The following is a 24,864-nucleotide window of genomic DNA, read 5'->3' as shown; positions in this document are numbered from 1 at the left end:
TACGAATGTAAACTCCAAGTCCGTGCATGTGTCTGTCAGAGTCCTTACGACAGAGTGGGAGATATCTAGGCATGTTAAAGTGATTAGAGGGGATGGACGAGTGTAGGTTAGTTTCACTTAGTGCTAAGATATCCGGGGTATTTGTTACATGTGGCAGGGATATCTCTAGAGAAGATCCTAATTTACCCTATATGTGCTTCAGGGTTGCACTTGCTAACACCACTGCATTTATATTTGCCCTCTATAGGCCCCACAACAGCGGAGTTACTATCTTTAAGAGCATATCTGAGAAAATAGACCACATATTGTCTTCACATCCCTCGGCTAACATCCACATCTGTGGTGACTTCAACGTCCATAACGTGGAATGGCTGACCCATTCAAATAAGACAGATGATGAGGGGAGGTTTTGTCATGATTTTGCCATTGCTTATGACCTCACTCAGATTGTTCGCGAACCCACCCGTGTGCCCGATACACCCAATCAATATGCAAGCCTCTTAGACCTTTTTCTTTCAACTTCCCCTGAGCTATGTTCATGTACCGTTCATTCTCCTTTAGGATCCTCCGACCACTCCGTCGTATCAGTTAAGATAAAAACAAAATGTAAGAAGCCATCAGACGTACCCCTCCACTGTACTGTATACCGATACTCTATGGCTGACTGGGATAGCTTCCGTACATTCATATCTGATTTACCTCTGCACCCCATGTTTAAAAAGGAAGTGTCCTCTATAGTATCAGATCTGACCGAATGGTTAATTGTAGGCATAGACCAATTCATACCATCTAAAAAATTCCAACAAAAACCTAACAGCCAGCCATGGTTCTCCCCAGAATGTGCTGCTGCTATCGCGCACAGAAATCACTTTTTCCATAACTACCAACGTAATAGATGCACTGAGACTAAAGCTGCTTTCAGGACTGCCAGCAACCACTGTAAAAGAGTAATAAAAAATGCAAGAGAGCTATATGCCCAGTCTGTTAAATCCAAGGTAGCTGATCAGCGGCTTGGTTCCCACCAGTTTTGGCAAATAACAAATAGGATCTAAAACCAAACTCCTATCCTTACATCATCAACGCTCTGATCCCCAGCTGGCATCAATTGTGATGGATGGCTCTCGTCTGGGTGAGGCCCCGTGTTTTGACAAGCTTCTGGGTTTGACCTTTACTCCTGATCTGAAATGGAACACGTACATCAAGTCTGTTGCCAAGGTCGCTGGAAAGATGGTGGGATCCTTCTACCGCTCCAGAAGATATCTCACTACTGATGCAATTCTCTATCTATATAAAAGCCAAGTACGGCCAAGGATGGAATACTGTTGTCATATCTGGGCAGGAGCTGCCAAAAACAGCCTATCATGCCTTGACAGAATACAAAATAGACTTCGTGGTTTAGTGGGGGATGCCCTTTTCTCTACCCTGCAACCCCTCTCCCACAGAAGAGACGTTGCGAGCCTATCCTTGTTTTATCGTTATTTTCATGGCAGGTGCTCGTCTGAACTCCAATCCCTGGTCCCCCCTCGCCAAACTTTCACGAAAATCACCCGTCTAGCTGAATCCACTGTGAAAAATTTCCCCCACTCTATATCTGTGCCTAAATCAAAACGCGGATTTCATGAGCAAAGCTTCTTTCTTAGAACTGCACGCCTGTGGAACTCTGTTCCGTCTGCCTGCTTCCCTCCGGACTACAACTTGGATGTCTTCAAGTCTAATGTTAACAAATTCCTAATGAACCGCCCCCCTAATTAAACACTTCATAAAATCTCCTCACTAACGTGATGTACTTGCAATAACCCTTATCCCTGAGTGGCTTCCGGGCCTTGATGAGTGGCTTCCGGGCCTTGATAAGTGGTGATCACTGTGTAAAAAAAAAAAAAAAAAAAAAAGAAAAAAAAAAGGATCCTGAACAGAAGTGTGCGTTCTATCCCAACCATTATCAATGGACCAGAGGTTATCTCGTCAGCGTCAGACAAGGCCAAACTATTTGCAAAGAACTTTGCAGCTAATTCTACCCTATGCGACGAAGGCCATCAACTCCCCATATTTCCTCCTATAACACAGAACAAGCTAGGTAACATACAAATATCCGTGCATGAGGTCGCCAAGCTAATAAAAAACCTAGATTCCAGTAAAGCAACTGGCCCTGATGGCATCCCAATTATAGTGTTAAAAAAGCTTCAACCAGAACTTGCTCCCATACTTACGAAACTATTTAAGCGCTGCCTTAAGGAGAAGTGCTTTCCGACCCCCTGGAAGACCTCATCAGTTTGCCCTGTATTTAAGAATTCAGGTGATAAGTCATCTCCCTCTCAATACAGACCAATAAGTATTCTCTGTGTTATGAGTAAGGAACTGTCGATCCGGTACCCTCAACCCATTAGAAGAAGGTCAACCCAATCTAATTGCTCAGGCATATCTCATACTGAAGCACTCCCAAATGTTCAGTTTTAGGGGTGGGGCGTGCTGGGAATGGGGAAAAACGGCGTTCGTTGCCCTAGCCAGGAAACAAGATCTACCACTGGGTGTTTCTGTCGAATCACTGAGATAGTGTCTCTGCGCTTGACTAATAGGCAAAGAAGGAGTATGGAAGCCGGGCGATAGACAGAGCCTATCTACTCCTTAAGCAATTTAGGTTTGCAAACCGGTGAATTTGTTTGAGTCACCAGCTCTAGGAAGGTTGTCATCCAAGACTGAAGAGGCCTCTCTCCCTTTTGGTGGATTTGACAGGATCTGAATGTGAAATACCAAGATATTGGTCCATACCAGCATCGACATCATTAGAGAAAACTTTGCGTTTTCGTGGAAAAACAGATCGGTGTGGACACACACACACATGGAGAGTGATGCTTAAAGGAAGACAGTAAACACGTATGTAGAAAAAACTTTGATTGAATTATGTTCTTAGAATAAGAGCAATCGCCCACAATTGTAGCGGTTATACGTTTGTTGCATGCACAAGCAGCACACACGTGTGTGAAAAGGTCATGTGCTACTATGTGTCCCCACACTATTATGTGCTTCCCATCGTGTCCCATTGATTAACGTTTGTCCGTTTAACATCATTGAACATCCTTCTCATTTGTTATTGAAATATTACACTAGAGCTGTCTGCTTGTGGAGCATAATACCACAGGGCTGCTTCCCAGCTGGCTGGTATATAGTCGTTTCGGGTCTAATATGGATAGGTTCTTGTTGGCAGTCCTCTTGAGAAATCAAACTCTACCCAAGTTTCAACTTTACTGATCATCACAGTGTTGTCTCAGTCTGCCAGACACTCATTAATCCTTATCCTCGAGTGGCCCTTGACCCTTGATAAAAGATGATTCACTAGTATAAAAAATCTCCTGATGAATTGATGAAAGGAAATATTGACCCTTACTGTGTTGGTTGGTTTGCATATCAACTCTTTTAAGGTAATTTAATGCTGAATCTAGTCATTTTGGTAAAAGTATTTGGTGCTCCTTCGTTATTAAAGCAAAATTCAAAATATTTAATTTCAAGTAAAACGAATGGTATCTACTTAATTGTCATGTCTTAGTAATAAACATATCCAAAAATTATGAAAAACGATAAGGGAGAAAATTAATTATCAACGAAAACAGTTTTCGAAGACAATTAGCAAATATGTAGTTTTGCTAATTTTGTCTAAGATTTTCAAAGTTTTCAGAAAATAATTACCTCTTCTGTTTATTTATTTATTTATTTTTTTTTTTTAGCAAAACTCAATTTTTGGTAATTGTTTTTGAAAACGGTTTTTATGCTTAAAATTATTCAAATACTTATTCATTGTTTGCTTTGAATTGTTCCTATTTACTTGCTTCTCCACAAGGGCAGAGTTAGACTCTTAGATCAGTTTTTAATGTGGGGAAATCCAGCTCCCCCAAAAGGGGTACTCTGGATATGAACAAAAATAAAAATCGCCTCAGTTTAGAAAGACTTCTCCTCCACTGATCCAGGTCAGAAAAGGCGAAGTACAGTATCAGAACAGATACTACACTATAATCTTGGCTGTTATGTTATTCCCATGTATATAACAGAGTGCATTTTCGGATCATATCTATGGCATAACGGGTAAAGTTTGAGATAAATTCAGTTTAGTGAAACTCTTCTGAAGGTGGAAGGTTCAATCCTCAGTGTGAGCAATTCTAACAATACAACTGCAAATTACTTAAGACTTCTACTCTGTCATGGCTGATAGAACGAGAACATGCTACCACTGTGAATGAAATAAAGGCATCTGTTTGAAATACCATGCCGATTCCTGAATCCAACAGAAAAATTCCAGAGTTTGACAAGATACACTTGAAGAAGGTCTGAGGTTACATTGATCACAACGTTGTGAAAACAACACTCAAGATGGAAACAGTAGCTCAAATAATTAAAAAAATACTCATAGTGAAATGTCTATTTAAAATGAAAATTTTTTTTATTACATTTTCACGCAAAACAAGGTGCCACTTTGATGTAGGGGGCTACTATCAGGGACATAAGTTGCAGGGATACTACGTAGGGAGTTGAGCAGCAAGATGTCTGTTTACATTACACTTGAACTTCTGCATGTCAGTATAATTGGGGAAGCAGGAACCCAAAAGGGAATTCCAAAAGTCTAGCAGTTCTAGGGAAGAAACTATTAAAGTAGAAGGTTTTCTTACATCTAGGGATCTCTACTGTGTAGGGGTGGGATTTTGTTACTTGTCGTGAGTATTGACGTCGAGGGAGTATAAGGGCTTGTAGTTCATCAGAGCATCTGCCATTAAAATACTTGTAAAACAGGTAGAGGGATGCAACATTTCATCGATGGGACAGAAACGTAAGCTTGGATGACAGTTCAGGACCTATTAGGTTGGCGACTCTCTTTTGAACCCTGTCCAGGAAAGAGAGACTAGTAGCAGATGTACCAGCCCAAATGTGACAACAATACTCTATACAGAGGTACAAGATAATTTCAGGCGTAAGTAACTTTGTAGCACAATTCTGAATTTTTGAGATGAAGGCTGATTATCTTGAGTGTTATTTGTGCAACATTCGATGTAGCCTCCGACCTTCGTCAGGCATGCTGGTAGCCATCTTGGAAAAATAAGCACAAATAACACTCAAGATGAGAACAACAGCCCAATCAAAACAAGTAATAAAAATATTGATGTAAATAATGAGCTATTCCTTTCTTGTAGTTAGTTTTATTTCCTTGAACCATTAATAAACAGAGAGATAAAGAGTGACAGAAGCAAGAGTTATAGACATTGTATAAAATAATAAGAATCCAAATAATACGAATATAGTGCATTTTATTGAACCTTTTTGTTGTCACGTAAAAGAAATGTTTGAAATGCGAAAATAAGATTTGATAAATTCAACTCTCGATTAAGCAGTTTTTAAAGCTCAACATTTAAATTAATGTCAATAACTTTTGCAAAAGTTATTACAAGAAGAGAGCGATAAAATTTGACTCTAAACGTGTGGCTATTAAATACTCACTTCTGCATACGGACCTGCACAGGCACATCCCCCTCTTGATTGTATTCCAAAGACATCATTTAAGATGGCCGTCACAAAATTGTGATGAAGGAAACGCCCGCTAATAGGATGGTAGATGAGGAAGGAGAAGATTGGTAAAGATGGAACTGATTGATTGCCGAGAAGCACCAAATTTTTTGTTTTCTTCCAGCAGTCAAGGGCTTTCCTGTAACGAGAAAGAAAAAAAACAAGTGAAGCATGCATCGTCCCCCGTGAGTGCACAGTGAACAAACCATAAAAAAAAAAAATGACTGTTCAGCATTTGTCCCCCCCCCTTAGCCCCAAAAGTCCCTAGAGGACAACAAACGGTGCAGTTTTAAGCCTTAACATATGTAAATTTGAGTTCTGCATCATGCAAAAAAAGAGAGATGCCGTCGTCCCTCCCCATTTAGCCCCAAGAGTTCCCAAGGCCTTAACATATTTAAATTTGAGTTCAACACAAACATACACAGAAAATTTTGGACAAATATGGTAAAATAGTCCCCAAAATGGAGTGTTTTTATTAGCCCTAAAAGAGCCCCTGGGACACACCCAAGAGTTATCACGAAGTATAGACAAACAAAATTATATAGAAATCAGTTAGTTACAACTTTTCATAAAGTTTTATAAAAATCCAAGGCATCAATTTTTTTTGAATTCTAAAGTCTAGCAGTTTTAGGGAAGAAACTATTAGAGTAGACGGCTTTCTTACATCTAGGGATTTCTATGGTATAGGAGTGAGGCTTTGCTGCTTGTCGGGTTTGTTGGTGGTATTTACGTCGAGGGGATACACGGACTTGTAGTTTGTTGGAACATTAGGCAGAGGGATGCAACATTTTGTTGATGGGACAGAGGTTGAAGTTTAAATGACAGTTCAGAACCTATCATGTTGGCGACTCTTCTGAATCCTGTTCAGGAGTGAGAGACTAGTAGCAGATGCACCAGCCCAAATGTGACAACAATACTCCATACATGGGCGAATGGTGACCTTGTAGAGGTACAGGATACTGTTAAACCCTGCCCAAACATTCAAAATAACATAGTATTCACAGCCCAAATAAAATCATTTGGTATGGCGCAGATTGGTTTATACGAAGAATGGTGGACCTTCTCCAAGTGATATTGCTTCAAGTAACAGCACTAAGTTTGATACTCCACCACACTAAATAAATTCATGTTCTGGAATTCAGTAAAAACCAAGAAATGTTGACATAACTGATCAATTGAGGAGAGGTAAACCAATGTTCTTAACTTTTTTATTAACTCAATGTTTGAGCGGTAAATGAGAACTTTAATATTTGAATATCTATGAATCTCATATAGAAATCAAGGGTCTATTGATTTTTAAAAGCTTCAACTGAAGTAAAATGAAACAAAAAAAAAGTAAAACTCCTGGCAACATATACCACATACTGTGGGGAGTTAAGCAGCGAGATGTCTGTTTACATTATGTTTAAACTTCTGCAGATTAGTACAGTCAGGGTAGTAGAAAACAGAAGGAATTCCTAATTCTAGCAGTCCGAGGGAAGAAACTTAGAATAGAAAGCTTACGGCATCTAAGGACCTCAACAGTGAAGGAGGGAGATTTTGCTGTTTACTGGGTTGGTTGGAAGTATGCATGTCGAGGAGGCACAAGTGCTAGGAGTTTGTTAGAGCACATTTCATTAAAAACAAACACAGAGATGCAACATTACGGTGATAGGAAAGAGTTTAGAGCTTGGCCGATAGTGTGGGACCTATTAGATTTGAGACTTTATTTTTAAAACCCTATCTCATAGTGAGAGACTAGTGGTTGATGCACTAGTCCAGATGTGGCAACAATACTCCATGCATGGGTGAGTGGTGGCTTTGTAGAGATACAGGATATTCTTAGGTGTGAGTAATTTTTCAGCAAGGTAGAGGGAGCTTTGCTGCAGCTTTTAATGAAAAAGATATACCACAAGACAAACTCTTCTCATTACAAATAGAGTCTATAAATACGACATCACGTTATAATGGTTGGCTAATTGTTAGATTTCATGATATGCCCGTTATGTTATTTTATGTCAAAAATCATACATGTTTTTATTAACATTTTATTATGTGCAGTATTAAAATGTTTTTTAGATAACCTCGTTTTGTGTAAAAAAATGTGTAAAAAAAAATAGTTTGTATTATTTGGATTATTCGGACTACTATCCTTATCTTAAGTGTTATTCACACATTTCAGTCAACCTAACCTCCGACATTCTTCAGATGCATCTTGTCGAACTCAAAGAATCTTTGTTGAACTTATGGAATTTTGAAGGGAATCTTGTATTTAACTCATGAGGATAACATGCTCTCATTCCATCAGTTATGACTGGGTAGAAGTCGTAAACAATTTGTTGCCTGCACTGAGGATTGAACCTTGAATCTCCGGAAGAGTTTCACTTAAAACCGAATTTTATCTACTATTTTATCAGTTATGCCATAAGTAGGTCTGAGATTACATCGGCCAAAACGTTGTGAGAATAACACTCAAGATGAGAACAGTAGTCCAAATAATCCAAGTTATCAATCCTCATTTAAAATTTTTTTAGAAATAACAGATAGTCTGTAAAATAATAAATTTTTAGATGGGTTCCAATCTTACAATTTTAAGTTGCTGAACCTTGGAGTAGCGATAACGATGTGGTTATTTCATACTCTCCCAAAGTTGTTTGGAAAGGTTTGGAAATAGGGTAGGTAGAAAAAGAAGAAACAAAGTTAAAAATGACCAAGTAAAAGTGATTTTGAGGTGGTGGGGTAGAGGTGAACAACTTGCTGAAGGGTGTCCAAACCATAGATGGAACCCTAACAGGTGCTACTATTATGGGTCAGGATGTACCTGGGAATAATGGTAATTAAGGAGTGGAGGAGGGGGGGGGGCTCCATATTCACCAAATCCCTCAAATTAAAGCCTCATACCCATGATCTATAATGTAAGAAAAGAAAAATGAAAAAAATATCAGTTCTAGTCCAGAATTCTCCCTATATTAAAAAAAAACAAAAATAAAGAAAAATCTGTATGATGTATGTACCTGTAACAAAACTAAAATATCGTATTCTAAAAATCATGTTAATTGATCAAGTAGTTTTATTTTTAAATAAGAAAATAAAATTTTATGATTATCCGAGGAGCAATTGTTTCATCCACCATTTTGAAAAATATGTCAAGAAACAAAGGAGATAACAACAATTCATACTTATTAGATTTATCCTGTAATGCCTATGAATTCCCATTAATCACTTAAAAATGTTTTTTCTTTATAAAAATAAAACTACTTGATCCATTTATGTACTTTTTGGTAAAGATATTTTCGTTCCATCAAGAATACGTACATCATAAAGATTTTTAAAAATTTGTTGCTTAATAGATGAGGAATTCTAAACAAGAACCAAAACATCTTTTGATGCAAACTTACTTGCACATTTCTGTATCTTTGTCCGAAATAAGATCGGTGCCAATCGCCTGCTTCAGCTGCATCACAAGTCCAGCACGGATGGAGCCAATGATATCCGGGGTGCCACCCTCTTCTCTCATTTCAGGTTCTTGTAGGTAGCGATGTTCTTCTCGACGAACCTTTGTTAATTATTATAAAATTTTTATAAATGGTTTAACTGATGCTTATAACATGAAATATTTTAGCGGATAGTCTGTTAAACCTTGTAATTATTTTAACAACTGGAGAAATGATATTTTTAACAATCTGAAACCAGATTTTTTTTTTTTTTTTTTTTTTTTAACAATTTGAGACAAGATATTTTTTTTTAACAATTCAAGCCCAGATATTTTTTTTAATTCAAGACCAGATATTTTTTTAACAATTCGAGACCTATTTTTACTTTTAACAATTGCAGACATGAGTGGCTGATGCTCCATGCACCGAGTAGTTGGATGATTACTAAAATACCCTCTCCTCCCCTCAATTAGCTTATTTATAAAATTGATGATTCTTCATTATTAGAGCGAATTTGAAAATCAAAATATTGAACTTCAAGTAAAACAAATGGTATCTACTTAATTAGTAATGAAAATAGTTTTCAAAGACATTAGTGAAAAAAAAAACAAAAAAAAAAACTGGACGGTTCGAATAATAACAAGGGAGATAAATATTTTCTGAAAACTTTGAAAATCTTAGGCTCATTTAGCAAAACTCAATTTTCTGCCAATGAAACATTTAATGGATTTTCTGTTAATATTTTTATAAATTTTTTTGCAATTTTAGACATGAGTAGTTTACGTAGAGAATTAGCGAAAATTGTATTTTCCTAAATTGACCTAATATTTTCAAAGTTTTCAGAAAATATTTACCTCCCTTGTTAGTATTCAAACTTTCCGGTTTCTTCTTTTAGCAAAACTCAGTTTTCACTTATTGTCTTTGAAAACTATTTTCATTAATAATTAATTTTCTCCCTTATCGTTTTCCATAATTTTTGGATATGTTCATTACTATGATATGACAATAAGTAGATACCATTGGTTTTACTTGAAATTTAATATTTCGATTTTCATTCTAATAACGAAGAAACACCAAATAATATTTTGATTTTTTCCCAATTGCGTAATTTTAAAGAAATAAATATAATAATCAGTTGATAATATGCATAAATATTTTATATTTATGAAACCCCCCCCCCCCAAAAAAAAACATGCATAGTGCTTGTCCAAAATTCCCTCATAAAAAAAATCAAAAACAAAGAAAAAAAGAAAAAATCTCTATCACGTACGTAACTGTAATGAAATGAAAATATCGTATTTTAAAATCACGTAAATTAATCAAGTACTTTCAGTTTTAAATAAGAAATCAAATTTCATGAGTAACAAAAAAAGAGCAGCTGCCTTGCCTGTCATTTTGAGAAAAAACAAATCTAAAAAAAAAAATAAATAAATAAAGGGAGATAACTCAATAATTCAAACATGAGATTTACCTTGTAATGCCTATTAATTGCTTAAAAATAATTTTCTTTATAAAAATAAAACTACTTGATCAATTTACATAATTTTTGGAATATGATAATTTCTTTTCATCACAAGTATGTAAATCATAGTTTTTTTCTTTATTTTTCTTTTAATATAAGAGGAATTCTGGAGTAGTACCACATTTTATTATAATAGTAACTCTTAAAATTCATTAAAAATGCATTGGACATTTTTTTTTTTATTGCATTTTCACCACAAACAATGCACGGTACTACTATCTGGGACATATATCAGGAATAGAGCAGCAAGATATTTGTTTACATTACACTTGCTGCATGTCAGTACAGTCAGGGAAGCAGGAACCTGGAAGAGAATTCCAAAGTCCAATTCCTAAGGAAGAAACTATTAGAGTAGAAGACTTTTTGGCATCTGGTCTCTACTGTATAGGGGTAATATTTTGCTGCTTGTTGGGTTTGTCGGAGGTATTTACGTTGAGTTGGTACAACGGCTTGTAGTTCGTCGGAGCACCTACCATTAAAATACTTGTAAAACAGGCAGAGGGATACAACATTTTGTCGATGAAACCTAGCTGACAGTGGCAACTTTCTTTTGAACCTTGTCTAAGAGTGAGAGACTAGTAGCAGATGCACCAGCCTAAATGTGGCAACAATAATCCATACATGGCCGAATGGTAGAATTGTAGAGGTATAGGATACTCTCAGGCATAAGTAACTTTCTAGCACAATACCGAGAGCCCATCTTTTTTGCAGCAGCCTTGGCAATGCCCTTGTTCCAACTTATGTTTGCTGTGAATGTTAAGCTGAAGAGTTTGAACAAAGTACTTTTAGGTAATGTATCATCAGCCATGATTGTTAATAGTTGAGAAGATTTCTTGTAATTATTAAAGGAAAGAAGCTTAATCTTGGCAGCATTGAATATTGCCATCTATTTTTTGTCCTCATTCCACTAGACTGGATGTCTTCCTCTACGGTTTCTGCCATTGCCTTGGATATGTGTTCATTCATTTTCCTTTTGTGTCTGTGATAGAGTGTGGTGTTGTCAGCAAATATACTCATCTCAGAGACAATTTTATCAAGGAGGCAATTCATGAATATCAGGAATAATAAAGGTACACTCACATTCATATCGTTTTGACATACAACCATCAAGGACAACCTGAATTCTTCTCTTACTTAAAAAGGATTTAATTATGTTAAATATTCATCAAGTAATACCATATGATCTGATTTTCATGAGAAGACCATCATAACATACCAGGTCAAAGGCCTTATATATATCCATGCCCTATCCTGTCAGATTATAGTTAGGATATCTGAAGTATAACGAGTTTGCCTAAATCCATACTGTTGGTTGGATTAGCGGCAGTGAGGTGGTGGACTAGAACTTGATTATTTATGGACTCAAATATTTTGATGAAAAGAAGGAGGTTAATGAGGTGATAATTTAATGGGTCAGTTATTTCACCAGAATTCTTGTAAACTCGTACCACAGAAGCAGTTTTCTAACAGTCAGGAGATTAAAATTCGTTAAGGCATTTATTAAAAAGTTTGGAGAGAACTGGAACAACCTCAGCGGAGCATTTTCTTGATAGTAGATCTAGGATGAGATCAGGTTCACATACTTTTGAGGTGTCTAGGTTTTTTATGATATCATGTACTTGAGATGGGGTCATTTTCAGATCATCTAGTGTGGCTTCTGTCCGCAGAGGAAAATCTGGGAGGGAGTGGTTTTTGGAGGCAAACTGACGGGCAAGCAGGTTAGCCTTCTTGGTTGCTGTACAAACAATTTCAAGATTGTTGGATAGTGGGGAATTACTGATTGCCCATTATTTACTACATTGTTATAGATTTTCCAGAAATCACAAGTTAATTTCTGCACTTTTATGCATTTTCTGGTGGTTTCTGTATATTCTCTCTTAGTTGTACCTATTTTTTTCTTACAATTACTTCTAACTTCTATAAACTTTTTAACACATTGTACTGGACTTATGTCGGATAAATCTGCGGTATGCATGCTGCCTTTAAGCAATGGCAGCTGTGCAAATAAAAGTAAACCATCGGGAAGAGTGGCGTTTACTATAGAACTTCCATGTAGGAACATGTGCTTCAATTGCCGCTTTGAACCATTTGCGCACTGTACTGCAGGAAGAGAAAAGATATTTCCCCATGGAGCATCTCTGATGTGATCCCTGATGGCATTCCAGTCAGACTTATTGTAGTACCTTGTCGTTTTGAGCAATGGCTCTTCGATTCTGGGTCAAGAGTTTAGAATGATATCTATCATTATCACAGCCTAATTAGTATTCTTAAGAGGGCAATCCTCAGGAACTGTGGTTAGAAATAGGTCCAGAAGTGAGGCCTGCTGGTCTTGATGATCTGGGTGATGAGTCAGGAATGTTACTGTCTGTGTCAAAGAATGGGATATAGAAAAATTATGTGTGATGTTACCAGCTGTATCTGTGTAGTTAGAGAAACCAAGCCAATTACTATGGTGGACATTAAAGTCACCAAATACATGTACTTGGGCGCTAGTGTCTAGGAAGAGTGCTACAGCTATGCTGTCAGAGACGTAATTGATTAGAATATAGTCTTGGATCAAGAGAAAGCGGTAAAGAAAATATAAGTAGCGAACGCTATGTTGTAAAGTTCGTCTAAGCATATGAAGGCCTGGCCGTCTGATTCTATTTTAGATTCCCTAGTCATGGGGGGGGGGGGGTGTTACGAATATAGACTCCAAGTCTGTGCATATGTCTGTCAGGACAAAGTGAAAGATAACAAGACATGTTGAAGTGGTTAGAGAGAATGGAGGAGTGCAAGTTAGTTTCACTTAGTGCTAACATATCCGGGGAATTTGCTAGGAGAAATGATTCTACATCTATATCTTAGTTTTAAATTCATGGATATTCGTAAATGTGAGCCTCAAGGGAGGAGGCGAATTGTTGTTCATGTGTGTGTCTGGTTTGATCATTATTTTGGATTGAGCTGTCATTTCATTCTTTTAAAATCATATACATATTTTTTTCCTTATCTAATTCCAGAATTTTCTCTCTGAAAGGATTATTCTAATGATCATATTTAATAACATAAGGTAATCTGTATTCATTATTGCAGTAATTATAGGACAACTGGACTTATGAAAAAGAATTTCAAAAACTACCTGACAAATATACCTGATGAACCAAGTGCAAGAGAAATACAAATAATTATGCTTAAAGGAATGATTAGAATTTAAAAAATATTTCTCAGTTGGAATTTATGAGGTAGTGGGTAATGTCTACCATCTAGGAGGATGCCCTGTCCCCAGCTAGAACAAAATAACTAAAAAAAAAAAAAAAAAAAAAAAAAAAAAAAAAAAAAAAAAAAAAAGAAGAGAAAATGAATTTATTACTCAATTCTTTGCTTATATACTTCCTAATCATTTTCTTATATTTTATAGTATGATAATATTTCTAGATTTATCAAGTGTATCTTTTTCTTTCATTTTTCCATTCCAAAAAAAAATTGAAAGAAAATAAAAGATTTGAGTGGTGCTAAATGAATATAAGGATAGTTTTTAACCAGAAATACTTACAAAGAAAATGGTCCCTCCACCACACCCTTCAGGCGTTGGGTTTCTAAACAAAGATTTCTTGGCAATTAGAACACCTGAAAATTTAACAAAATAAAATGAAATACTCAATTTTATAAAGCAAAAAAAAAGAAAAAAGATTATATATAAGTTTTATGAATTCATATTATATTTCTCATTGTCTGTGTCTGTCCATTCCACTTTTTCTTGGCAACTACTGGCCTGATCTGGCTGAAATTTTTTATGGACCTTTGTTATAAGGTGCAGTGAACTGAGTAATATGGTATTCATTCAATGCATGGTTAGAGGTTGGCATTCAATGCAAAAATGAGCACAGATTTTACCATATTCAACCATCAATTTGGCATAAAGCAATCATCCTAAGTCAATAGACTATAACTTTTGCCTGCTTTTAATGGAATAAAAAGTTTACTTGTTAATACTTCCTCTATGTAGAAAGTAGTATAGGGACGATTAATCAGAATCGAAATTAGGAATTGGAAAAATCGGAAGTTTTTGTCGTATGGAAATCAGTATCAGAAAAATTTGTACCTATTTTCCAATACCAAAAATGATTCCTTTAAAGTTAAATATCTTTTTTATTTGATTTTGTTTAAAACAAAATCATCCACCACTGGTAGTAAAAATAAATGTCTATTGATTTTAAACTACCAGTAAAACTAAAATTTATACCCCCCCCCCACACACGTGTTTTTATTTTTTGAGAAAACGCATGTACATTTAACATGCTACATTACAGTAATCAGGAAAAATAACAACTCTATAGTTAAATATTTAGAGATTCATAAAGAATCAGAATCAGGAATTTGGTACAGAATAGGTAAAAGATACCGGAACTGTCCCATCACTAATAGAAAATAATCATTAGAGTTAATGAAAGTTTCAACATTTTTGCTTAATAAATCCTTACGTTATATATTATAAGTTTATAATTTCAGTTTTTTGTTTTTGTGCCTCATGCTGATATCAGAAGTTTTATGAATGACTTTGAACTTCTGTCTCTTGCCATTTCAACTGTGCTGCCCACTAGGAAAAGGTCATCATCAACTGATTCCTTTTATATATTAAGCAGTCTACCACCATCAATTATGATATGAAACAAAAAATTTAAATGAGGCTAAAAACATCTTTTTGTTTGGATAGTAATTTTTAGTGTGTGTGGAGGAAGGGGATCTGTTCTTCAGCTTATAATAAAATTCAATATTAAATTAGAATATTTTGACAGAGAATTGCTTAATACAAAATATAGTACATCTTAGGAGAGAAACTTATTGATATTAGACAGAAGATGAATTGAGTGATATTGTTGAAATTTTGTTCAGAGTATATTGAAAAGAAAAAAATGAAAAGATTGACCCTCTCACCTGGTGTGGAAATGCCTCCAATAAATTTGTGTGGAGAGAAATACACAGCATCTTTATAGACATAACATTGATCAAGACTGCAAATAGAAAATTACATCAGGGTAAAGGACACCTCATTGATACTAATTTGAGGTAATAAAAAAAAAAAAAAAAAAAAAATGAAAATTTGAATTAATATTTTTAATTTCCAATGAATTTGATTAACAATTTAATGATTTTCATTAAAACTGAATTATTTTTGGCAGCTATCATCGTCTAGAAGACAGGGTATGTAATGCAACAATGAATTGTCTCAAGAAATACTTCAATTTATTATTTAATTAATTGGAATTCTTATTGAGATGAGTAATTTGCATTATCTATCCATTTATTGATTTGTGGACTGTTATCTTCATCTTAATGGTTATTGTTTCACAACGTTTCAGCCAACTATCCCTTTGGCCTTCGTCAAATGGTTAACCATGATGGGATAGGAATGCTGAATCTCCTAACAGCATCCACAGCAATGACTGCCTTCCATAGTTGTCATCGTCTCACCACGATTTGACCAACTAAGCCTCTGGCCGGCTTTGGGTAGGATTGAAACCACTATCTTCAGACAATGCTCACCTGGAACCATAGAGATTCAACGTCTATCCACTGCACCACGGTTAACCACCTGACGAAGGCCAGAGGAATAGTTGGTCGAAACATTGTGAAAGAACAACTAGAAGATGAGGATAAAAGTCCGCAATAAATAAATGGATAAATAATTCTTCAGTTATTTTGAAGAGATCAAAACTAACACTTGATTTCATCATGATTTCAAGGATTCTTTTATGGATGCTATCTGTATCTTGCTACTAATTGTTCTTCCAGGAAATGTCTAAGCATTTCTTAAGATTTGAAAGAAATAAACCATTCTGGTTGTGATAAGTACAACTTGCTTAAAAAGAATGTCGTTTTTAAATCATCCTTGAGGTCCTATATTTTGTCATCTTTATCATATACTTTGCATTTCCAGAGGAGAGCTTGTTGTGGAGGGGCTATGTCGCAACAAGAATGCACATTGACATTTGAAATGAATTGTTGTTAGTGAACATGAAGAATGTGACGTAAACCGTAGTGATCGACCACCTCAAGCTTTTGTAGTTTGATTGTTGTACAATAGAATGGTGCGGACAAGTTGGTTGGTTGGTTGTTTTTGTTTTACGGCATATCAACCCTTTTCAGGTTATTTAATGCCGAATCCAAAGATTTTGAAGAAAAATTTTTTAATAGAATATATTTGTCGTTTTCAAGTCGGTTTCTATTTAACCCATAGCTGGGACCCTACCAGGTACTACCACTCAGGGTTAGAGTGGACCTGAGAGCAATGGCAATTAAAGGGTGGCTCCACACTTCCCAAAGCCCGCAAGATGGGGCCTCACCACTGGATATAGTTTAAGGTCATATCCAGGACCGGTGCAAACAGGAGTTTAATGGATACCATTTGAACAACTTAATCAAAGAATCTGCCAATTACCTATATATAATATATATCTGCCAAGAATGTATATATATATTACACATGTAATAATCTATATAAATAAAACAATAAATGTATGTATGTCGGTGTGTAACTATTTAACCGATAAACTCTTAAACTACTGGTCACATAACACTGAAATTGTTGGAGACGCCCTTCCAGCGGATTAATGGACTATCTCATGACGTTACTTCCGGTATCGAGAACCGGTGCACAGCAGTCTGAGATTGGTACGCGACGAAGCCGGTTGTGTGCAAACGCCTACCGTTGAGGAATGGTATTCCCAACCGGTCTTTGTCTGTAATTTATGTGAATACATGTTCGTTACTAAAAATTCTGTGTTCCTTTCGTTTATTACCATTTAACCCCATAACAGAAGTTAACAAGAAATATTAATCATACACTAAGGATGGTTTATAATGAGTAAAATCTTTCTGTGGCTGAATGGATAATGCATAAAGAAGTCAGCAAGTTGAAATGCAAAACGTTCATTTCAACTTGCCGACATTTCTATTAGTTTGCATATGTGTAAACTAATCATAGCTAAAAGTGGTTTAATTTTATAACTTTTTATCTGTCAGGTTAGCTCAAATGGTAGCGAACGCGTCTGGAGTACTAAATGCTTTGGGTTCGATTCAAGTTGATGGTACGCAAGTCATTTGTTGTTTAAACTTTTGAAATCAGTACAATATATGTTTAAATATTCAATAGAAAATTGGTTTTGTAATAATAAATACAAAATCTGCACAAATCAAAATATATTAAGCATAAAATAAAATATGTATCAGATGCGGTTGAAAGCCAAATTTCAACACAATATTATGAAAATAAACAAATTTTACTCGTTTGAAATGAATAATTTAAATAGATTTTGGATTCAAACTCCATCCTCAGTATTTTGTATATCTTTTTTTTTCTTTCTTTTTTTTCTTCTTCTTTCTTGCCATGTTGTAAAGTTAGAGAAAGAAAAGTCAGTTAGTAAAGATCTGCGTGTTGTCTATCAGCGGTTGTATTTTGAAATGCCAGAATGGTGCATTGGCTACACAAGATTAATGTCATGGGTGTGAATTCCGTCATAGAAGCGTTGATTTAATTTGAATGAAATAAAATATGCATCGGGTGCACTTGAAAGCCAAATTACAATGCAATATTATGAAAATAAGCAAATATTTTACTTGTTTGGAATTTATAATTTAAATATATTTCGAAGTCATTTCTTTCTCCAACTTTACAACATGGCAAGAAAGAAGAAGGAAAAAACAAAAAACAAAAAAAATTGTACAAAATACTGAAGATGGAGTTAAAATATATTTAAATTATAAATTTCAAACAAGTAAAATATTTGTTTATTTTCATAATATTGCGTTGTAATTTGGCTTTCAAGCGCACCTGATGCATATTTTATTTTATTCAAATTTAAATCACACTCCTGACGTATATTAAGCATATTCTATGACCGGCAAATCTCCACCCTGACTCATGTTAGTCTCTAATAAGCTTGTGCATCTAAAAAACAAAATTCAACAAGAATTGTCCACACGCATCTGTGACATAACAGATAAAACACTTTAAAAAATTCAGTTCTAAGTGATACTCTTCTGAAAGTTGAAGGTTCAATCCTCAGTGTGGGTAATATTAAAAATACAATTGCAAATTACTTAAGATCTTTACCTAGTCATGGCTGATGAAATGAGAGTGTGCTCTCCCCATGGATTAAGTAAAGGGTTTCATTCAAAATTCTGCACAGATTCTGAGTTCAACAAGATACACCTAAAGAAGGTCAAAGGTTACATTAGCATAAAAAAATTACGAAAATAATACTCAAGACGAGAATGGTAGTCCAAATAATCCAAACAATTACAAGGTATCAACTGTTTTGGACTTTTTTTAAAATAGAAAGTGACGTCATATACTGTGTCATACCAAACCTGTTCCTTTCAGCTGCTAAAAGCTTACCTGTCAATGACGGGATTCATGTCAATGTTGACGTAAGGTGCAGCCGTGGCATAATCCCAGAATGCCAATGCACCGTATTTATGCAGGCAAATCGTAACTGCATCAACATCTGTAAGAACTCCCGTTACGTTTGAGGCAGCACTGAAACAACCAATCAGCTGTTTATTTTTGCCTTCCCACAACTGAAAAGATAACAAAAAAAAAATACAACTAAATTTAACAAAATTATATTTAACAAGTTTTTTTTTAATGGAAATGGCTTCTTTTTTTTTTTAAGGAAGTCATCACTTATCAAGGCCCAAAGGCCACTCAAGGATAAGGATTAATGAATGTAAGGAGGTAGTGTAGAAATTTACAATTACTACGCTACCACTTTACATTATAATGGCTTAAATTAAACTTGAAAATGCAAAAGTCAAGTATCATGGTTCAATTGTACTTTAAACAGAAATATTCATTTTGAATGCACCCCTGTCTTATCAAAGAACCTACCATTGATTTTATATGCTGGACATTTCTGCTTGTGCGGTGATAAAACTTTTTGAATGCACTTGTGATGCTAGGCTGATAAGGTTTTAACTTTGGTCAAAATCGGATATCCTTCTTTAATCAGATTTTTTTGATTATTGATTTTATCGGAGGCATTCCAATACAAAACCGATCTAAGGACGCTCTCAGACACATCAAGTACATTTGTGTGAAATTTAAAATAAATCAGCCCAGCTATTTTGGAGTCCATAAGAAACGAACACACACAAAGTACCTATTATATATAAGTAGATAAAATGGGGAGAAGAGGACATTTTGTAACTATTCTGTGCTTTCACTTAACACTTTAATAAACGAAAGATAATGTAAAAATTGAATGCAAGTTGATGTAACTTGAAAACCCTATCTAAAAAATAGCACAGTTTGTATTTTACATAGGTACTGAAGTTTTAACTAATCAACTAAGATTTATTATGGAGAAAAAAAATAGAAATAAATAAATATAAAGAAAATCACTTTTGGTCCTCCATTTTCAACGCTGGCAAATTTCCATTTCTTACATTGTGATCTACTGCTTCCTTATCTACATATATCACATAAAATTCTTTAAGCAAACCACATCCCCTTAATAAAGAAAATGGGTTTATCAAGAACTATAATCAAACGTGTGCATGCGTCTTCCGGTATGTTTTTAAAAGGTGACAATTGCGAGTGAATTAATTTGCAACTTAATCTTCCCTACCTCTCTGCAGGAGTGGCACAAGCATATTGATGGACAACAACCATCGAAAGAGATTTGGATGAGCTCTCAAGTTCACAGGCGATCAACCTTCGATGTTGGAATCACAGTTGGTATAAATCTGACACTATTATAACAGAGCGTGTATGAGCATGTGGGAAAATATCAGCAGGAGCTGTAAGATAGCTGGCGTGCAAAGATATTAGCAGCAGAAGCCGAAAAAAAGCACATATGCAAATTAGGACGCTTGCGCAAGAAGAAAAAGCAAAAAAAAAGAATGCCACATGTTCAGAGAAAAAGCAAAGTGCGCCTAAAAAAAGATGGATGTGTAAAGTCGAAAACGAGAAATGGCTGACTACGGCTGGCATGTAATCGAGCAAAAAGAAAGAAAAACGCATTCCCGGTAAGATGGACATGGTAAGAAGCTTAAGCTGATGTCGAGACGGTAGAGTTTTGTTACTTTCATGGCAGACAAAATGGACAGTTAGAAAAAACAAGAAGCAGGCGTTGCTCGGAAAGTAATGGTAATAAATGCCTTTTGCTACGATGCCTCCGTTCAGTTTCGAAAGACAAAGGATAACCCTTGTAGGGGAAGCTGCACGTGTAATTGTGAGGCAAGGGTTGTGCAATCCTTCCTGAACCGGCACTACTCGAGTCCAGTGGCAAGGAGAAGTCCAGGATGACTAGAAACAATGCCGATACAAGCGAAGAGCACATACAGCACCTGGAAGTCCCAAATGGTCACCCATTTAGTACTGACCAGGTACAACATTGCTTAACTTTGGTGATCCAGTGTGTCAACGTGATTATTGCGTTTTGCTAAAACAGAAAGAAAAGTCAGGTCGGATTTATTTATTTTTGTTTGTTTGTTCCTTTTCAATGGTGCTGGTTGGTGAGGGGTGGGGGGGTCGGAGAGAGGTTTGAACTGTAATGAACACGGTTAAAGCGTAACGGCCTCGTTACACTATGGATTCCCTTCTTCTAGAAGAAATTTCCCCTTGATTAGAATGCAACAACTTGAATCTAAACAATTCAGGACATATCTATTTTTCTTGAACGTTTTTTTTCTTAACTATATTTCATCCAATCTGATGACACTACACTCTATGGCAGGCACGACAGGAAGACGAATGAACACATTTCTAAAGAAATGGCAGAAACACTAGAGGAAGACCTCAATCTGTGGTGGAATGGGGACAAAAGTGGTTGGTCGCGTTCAATGCTGCCAAGACTAAACTAGTTTCATTCAATAATTACAAGAAACCCTCTCTACCACCTATAGCAATGGCCAACGACTCTCTATCTGAGAGTACATCTTTCAAACTCCTTGGCCTAACGTTCACAGGAAACATGAGTTGGAACAATTACATTGAAGGCATTGCCAGGGCCGCTGCAAGAAAGGTGGGCTCTCTCTACTGTGCTAGAAAACTACTAACACCCGAAAGTATCCTGTACCTCTATAAGGCCACCATTTGCCAATGTATGGAGTATTGCTGTCACATCTGGGCTGGTGCATCTGCTACTAGTCTCTCGCTCCTTGACAGGGTTCAAAAGAGAGTCGCAAACCTGATAGGCCCTGAACTGGCATCTAAGCTTCAGCCTCTGTCCCATCGACGAAATGTTGCATCCCTCTGCCTTTTCTACAAGTATTTTAGTGGTGAATGCTCTGACGAACTGCAATCACTTGTGCCCCCATGACGTGAGCACCCTCGACAAACCCGACAGGCTGCTAAATCCCACCCCCACACTGTAGAGCTGCCCAAATCCCTACATAGTACCCCAGTAGTTGTTGCCCCTGATAGTAGCCCCCTACACCAAAGTGGCAATTTGCCTTGTTTGGGGTGAAAATGTAATTAAAAAAAAAAAAAAATCTTCCCTTTGACTGTCTTCAGGTATACAGTTCATTCCCAGTGATGTTCTTCCTGTATTTAATTAACATTTGTGTATTGTGCGTTTCAATTTTGGTGAGTTAAAAAGTTCAAAATAAATACATTTAAGAAAGAATTCTTACCTGAAGTTGACTTTCTAAGTGGGAAATATCAACCAAACCATTAATAGTTTCTTGAATAGAAATTATCTGTGAATAAAAAGAAAGTAAAGAAATTGTTACCATGAGAAAAAAAAAATAGGAAAACAAAGTTATTTTTATATAGCAATTTACTTTGATTTGATTTTAACAATCATATTCAAACACTTTAAACAGATTATATAAGCTAATTCAGTGGTTTTAGTTAAAAAGCTGAAATCTTGTCCCATTTAGTGTAATTTAGTTTTAATTGTAGCAAAGGGAGGTAATCTCATTCTTTTTTTAAAATTAAATTTTAATATCTTGAGAGCTTTGCAAAATTTAAATTAGATTGATGCTTCTCTAGTTTCACTCTAATATATAATAGTGTTCATAAAAAAATAAGTAATATGGTGTTCTGGAATAAAAGGGAGATAACCATGGGTGTTGCAGGAGTTATGGCCCCAGGGACATCGAAGGATTGTTAGCTCTAGAAATTTTACTACATGAAATGCATGTTTATTTTTCTATCTCTTTTTAATCAAAACCATCCAGCTGTCCCATCACGGTAATAACCGATATTTAGCGCATATCGATTACCTCATTCCCTAAATACGACAAATGACATAAAATGTTTATGTACTTATGTGTTAGGTTAAAAAATGAAGTAAATTCATTCAGTATTTTTGTTTTAAAAAAATATAAAAACTTTAATGAAATTTCTCATCAGCCACTTTCAGTCTTATTATACTCAAGGGGCATAATTCACACTTTAATTCAAGCAAAGAAAAAGTTAACAAAAGCCCCCTCCCCTCCCCTTCCTCTTCTTGGATAAAGAATGTTTTCCAAAATTTGCACGAAGATAATTTTATTGTGTTTTATTTAAAATAAATAAATAAATAAATAAAAATACTGGATGAATCGGCATAAATTTTAGTGTATAACCTTTTTTTCAACCTCACAGGTAGGTACATAAAGTTTTTATGCAATTATAATTTTTTAATATTGGAGTGGAACTGGAGAAGAACCATTAAATTTCTTTAATGATTTCTATATACCTTTTGTATCAGATCCAAGTCTTTTTTTTTTTTTAAGGTCGGAAGAAAGAATTCTGCATATGCTTATTCATAAGATGATTTATATTTTTTCAGTACGGAGTTAAATAGATCAACTTCCAGAAAATTTCCCTCGGAAATTTTACACCATTATTTTTTTTTTTACAGTGAAAATTTAGCGAATATTTTTTTGACAGTTGTTAAAGTATGAAATTTAGATCTACAAGATTCAATTTTTGTCGCATTTGCGGCTTTCTGTCAAAATATAAATTTTTTTTTTTTTTTTCAAGTAAGACTTAGTGAACTTTATTAATATTTAATTGCTTGTCTATGAATCCCACCTCATGAAAAACAAAAAAACAAAAAAAAGAAAAGTCTGTATGATGTATGTACCCATAACATAAAAAAAATATTATACATCAAAAACCATATAAATTGATCAAACAGTATTGTTTTTAATAATGCAATAAAATTTTATGACAACAAGCTCATAACACCACCTTGAAAACAGTTTGAAAAAACAAGTGAGATAACTCTAAATCAAGATTTTAGAAAGCCATTCTTAATATGGGGAAGCAAGGGAGTATCAGAAAACTCAAATTTGCTTAAAAATATTTTCCTTTATAAAAATAAAACTATTTGCTCAATTTACATAATTTTTGGAGGATGATACTTTCCTTTCTATTATGGATCATACAAATCTTTATTTTTGCTTTTTATGGGGCAAAAGTTCTAAACAAGCACCAATATTTAGTACACAGATTTATCACAATAAAAGACAAATATAAGCAGAATCGCATTAATATGTCCAGAGTTATCTGTCCTTGTTTTATTTTTGTTTTTAAAGATAGCTTATTAATAGGGCTAGGACAACAATATATTCTTTTCATTGTTTTGACTCTCGAGTGTGTATCCGTTGATATCTTATATGCTTTTATATAGAGTGATGTGGTTCTCGGTTGATTAACTGTGTCGGATATAAACTCGAGAGTCAAAACAATAAGAATATTTTGTTGTCATAGTTCTACTTATTAGTAATTATTGAGAAGAAAATCGGATACTTGTACAGTTTAATCAAGACATTAAAAAATGAAAATATTGAAAAAAAGGTTATATTGTACGTATCCATATGGAATGAAGTTCTCTGAAAAAATTTCACTTAATTTGATCTAGCAAATTTGTTTCACAGTGAAAAAACAATTTGTTATGATACCGAGCAAAAGGTAGTCATGTTTCGATTTTTAGGAAAAAAATCTAGTATTAAAGATGGGGAGGGAGTGTTGGCACTTTAAACATAGTTATCTCCCTGTGGTGTGTTAAAAAATGTCTACTTTCATTGTGCTGTCATGAAAACATGTTTTTCTGCTGTGAAAAAAAAACAAAAAAACTATTCGATCAAATTAAGTGAAATCTTTTTTCGTAGATCTTCAGTCCAAAACGGATACAAACAATATAACCGTTTTTCGATATTTTCATTTTTTAATGTCTTGATTAAACTGTACAAGTACCGAAAATCATATACCAGTAATAAACAAATAATATTGTTTAATTGGGAAATAATAATGTGTCTTTGAATATGGCAATTAAGTACATCTTTCATATTCTGCTAAGTTATGCTTGACCAATAAGAAAAAAAATTATTCTGTCACACATTGACTGATACAAACAGTTTGAATATAAATAAAGCTGGACAAAAGAACAATAGCATTCATTCACTCAC

General features: G+C 35.0%; 1 protein-coding gene across 2 annotated transcripts in view; it reads right to left on the bottom strand.

The window, feature by feature from the left end:
* LOC145277128 (uncharacterized) overlaps positions 1-24,864 on the bottom strand; it is a 91,989-nt gene that overhangs the window by 44,276 nt on the left and 22,849 nt on the right. For both annotated transcript variants that reach the window (XM_080128771.1, XM_080128772.1), the window contains exons 6-11: positions 22,096-22,161; positions 18,857-19,038; positions 15,394-15,470; positions 14,012-14,085; positions 8,922-9,079; positions 5,479-5,683 (exon numbers count right to left, since the gene is read on the bottom strand). In XM_080128771.1, the coding sequence (XP_079984897.1) occupies positions 5,479-5,683; positions 8,922-9,079; positions 14,012-14,085; positions 15,394-15,470; positions 18,857-19,038; positions 22,096-22,161 (762 nt within the window). The remainder of the gene's footprint in view (positions 1-5,478; positions 5,684-8,921; positions 9,080-14,011; positions 14,086-15,393; positions 15,471-18,856; positions 19,039-22,095; positions 22,162-24,864) is intronic.

Source organism: Euprymna scolopes, chromosome 1 (assembly GCF_053919585.1).
Source record: "Euprymna scolopes isolate OS-2025 chromosome 1, ASM5391958v1, whole genome shotgun sequence".
NCBI classification, from domain to species: Eukaryota; Metazoa; Mollusca; class Cephalopoda; order Sepiida; family Sepiolidae; genus Euprymna; species Euprymna scolopes.
The sequence above is the reverse complement of the archived record's forward strand: the minus strand, read 5'-3'. Positions and strand labels throughout refer to the sequence as shown.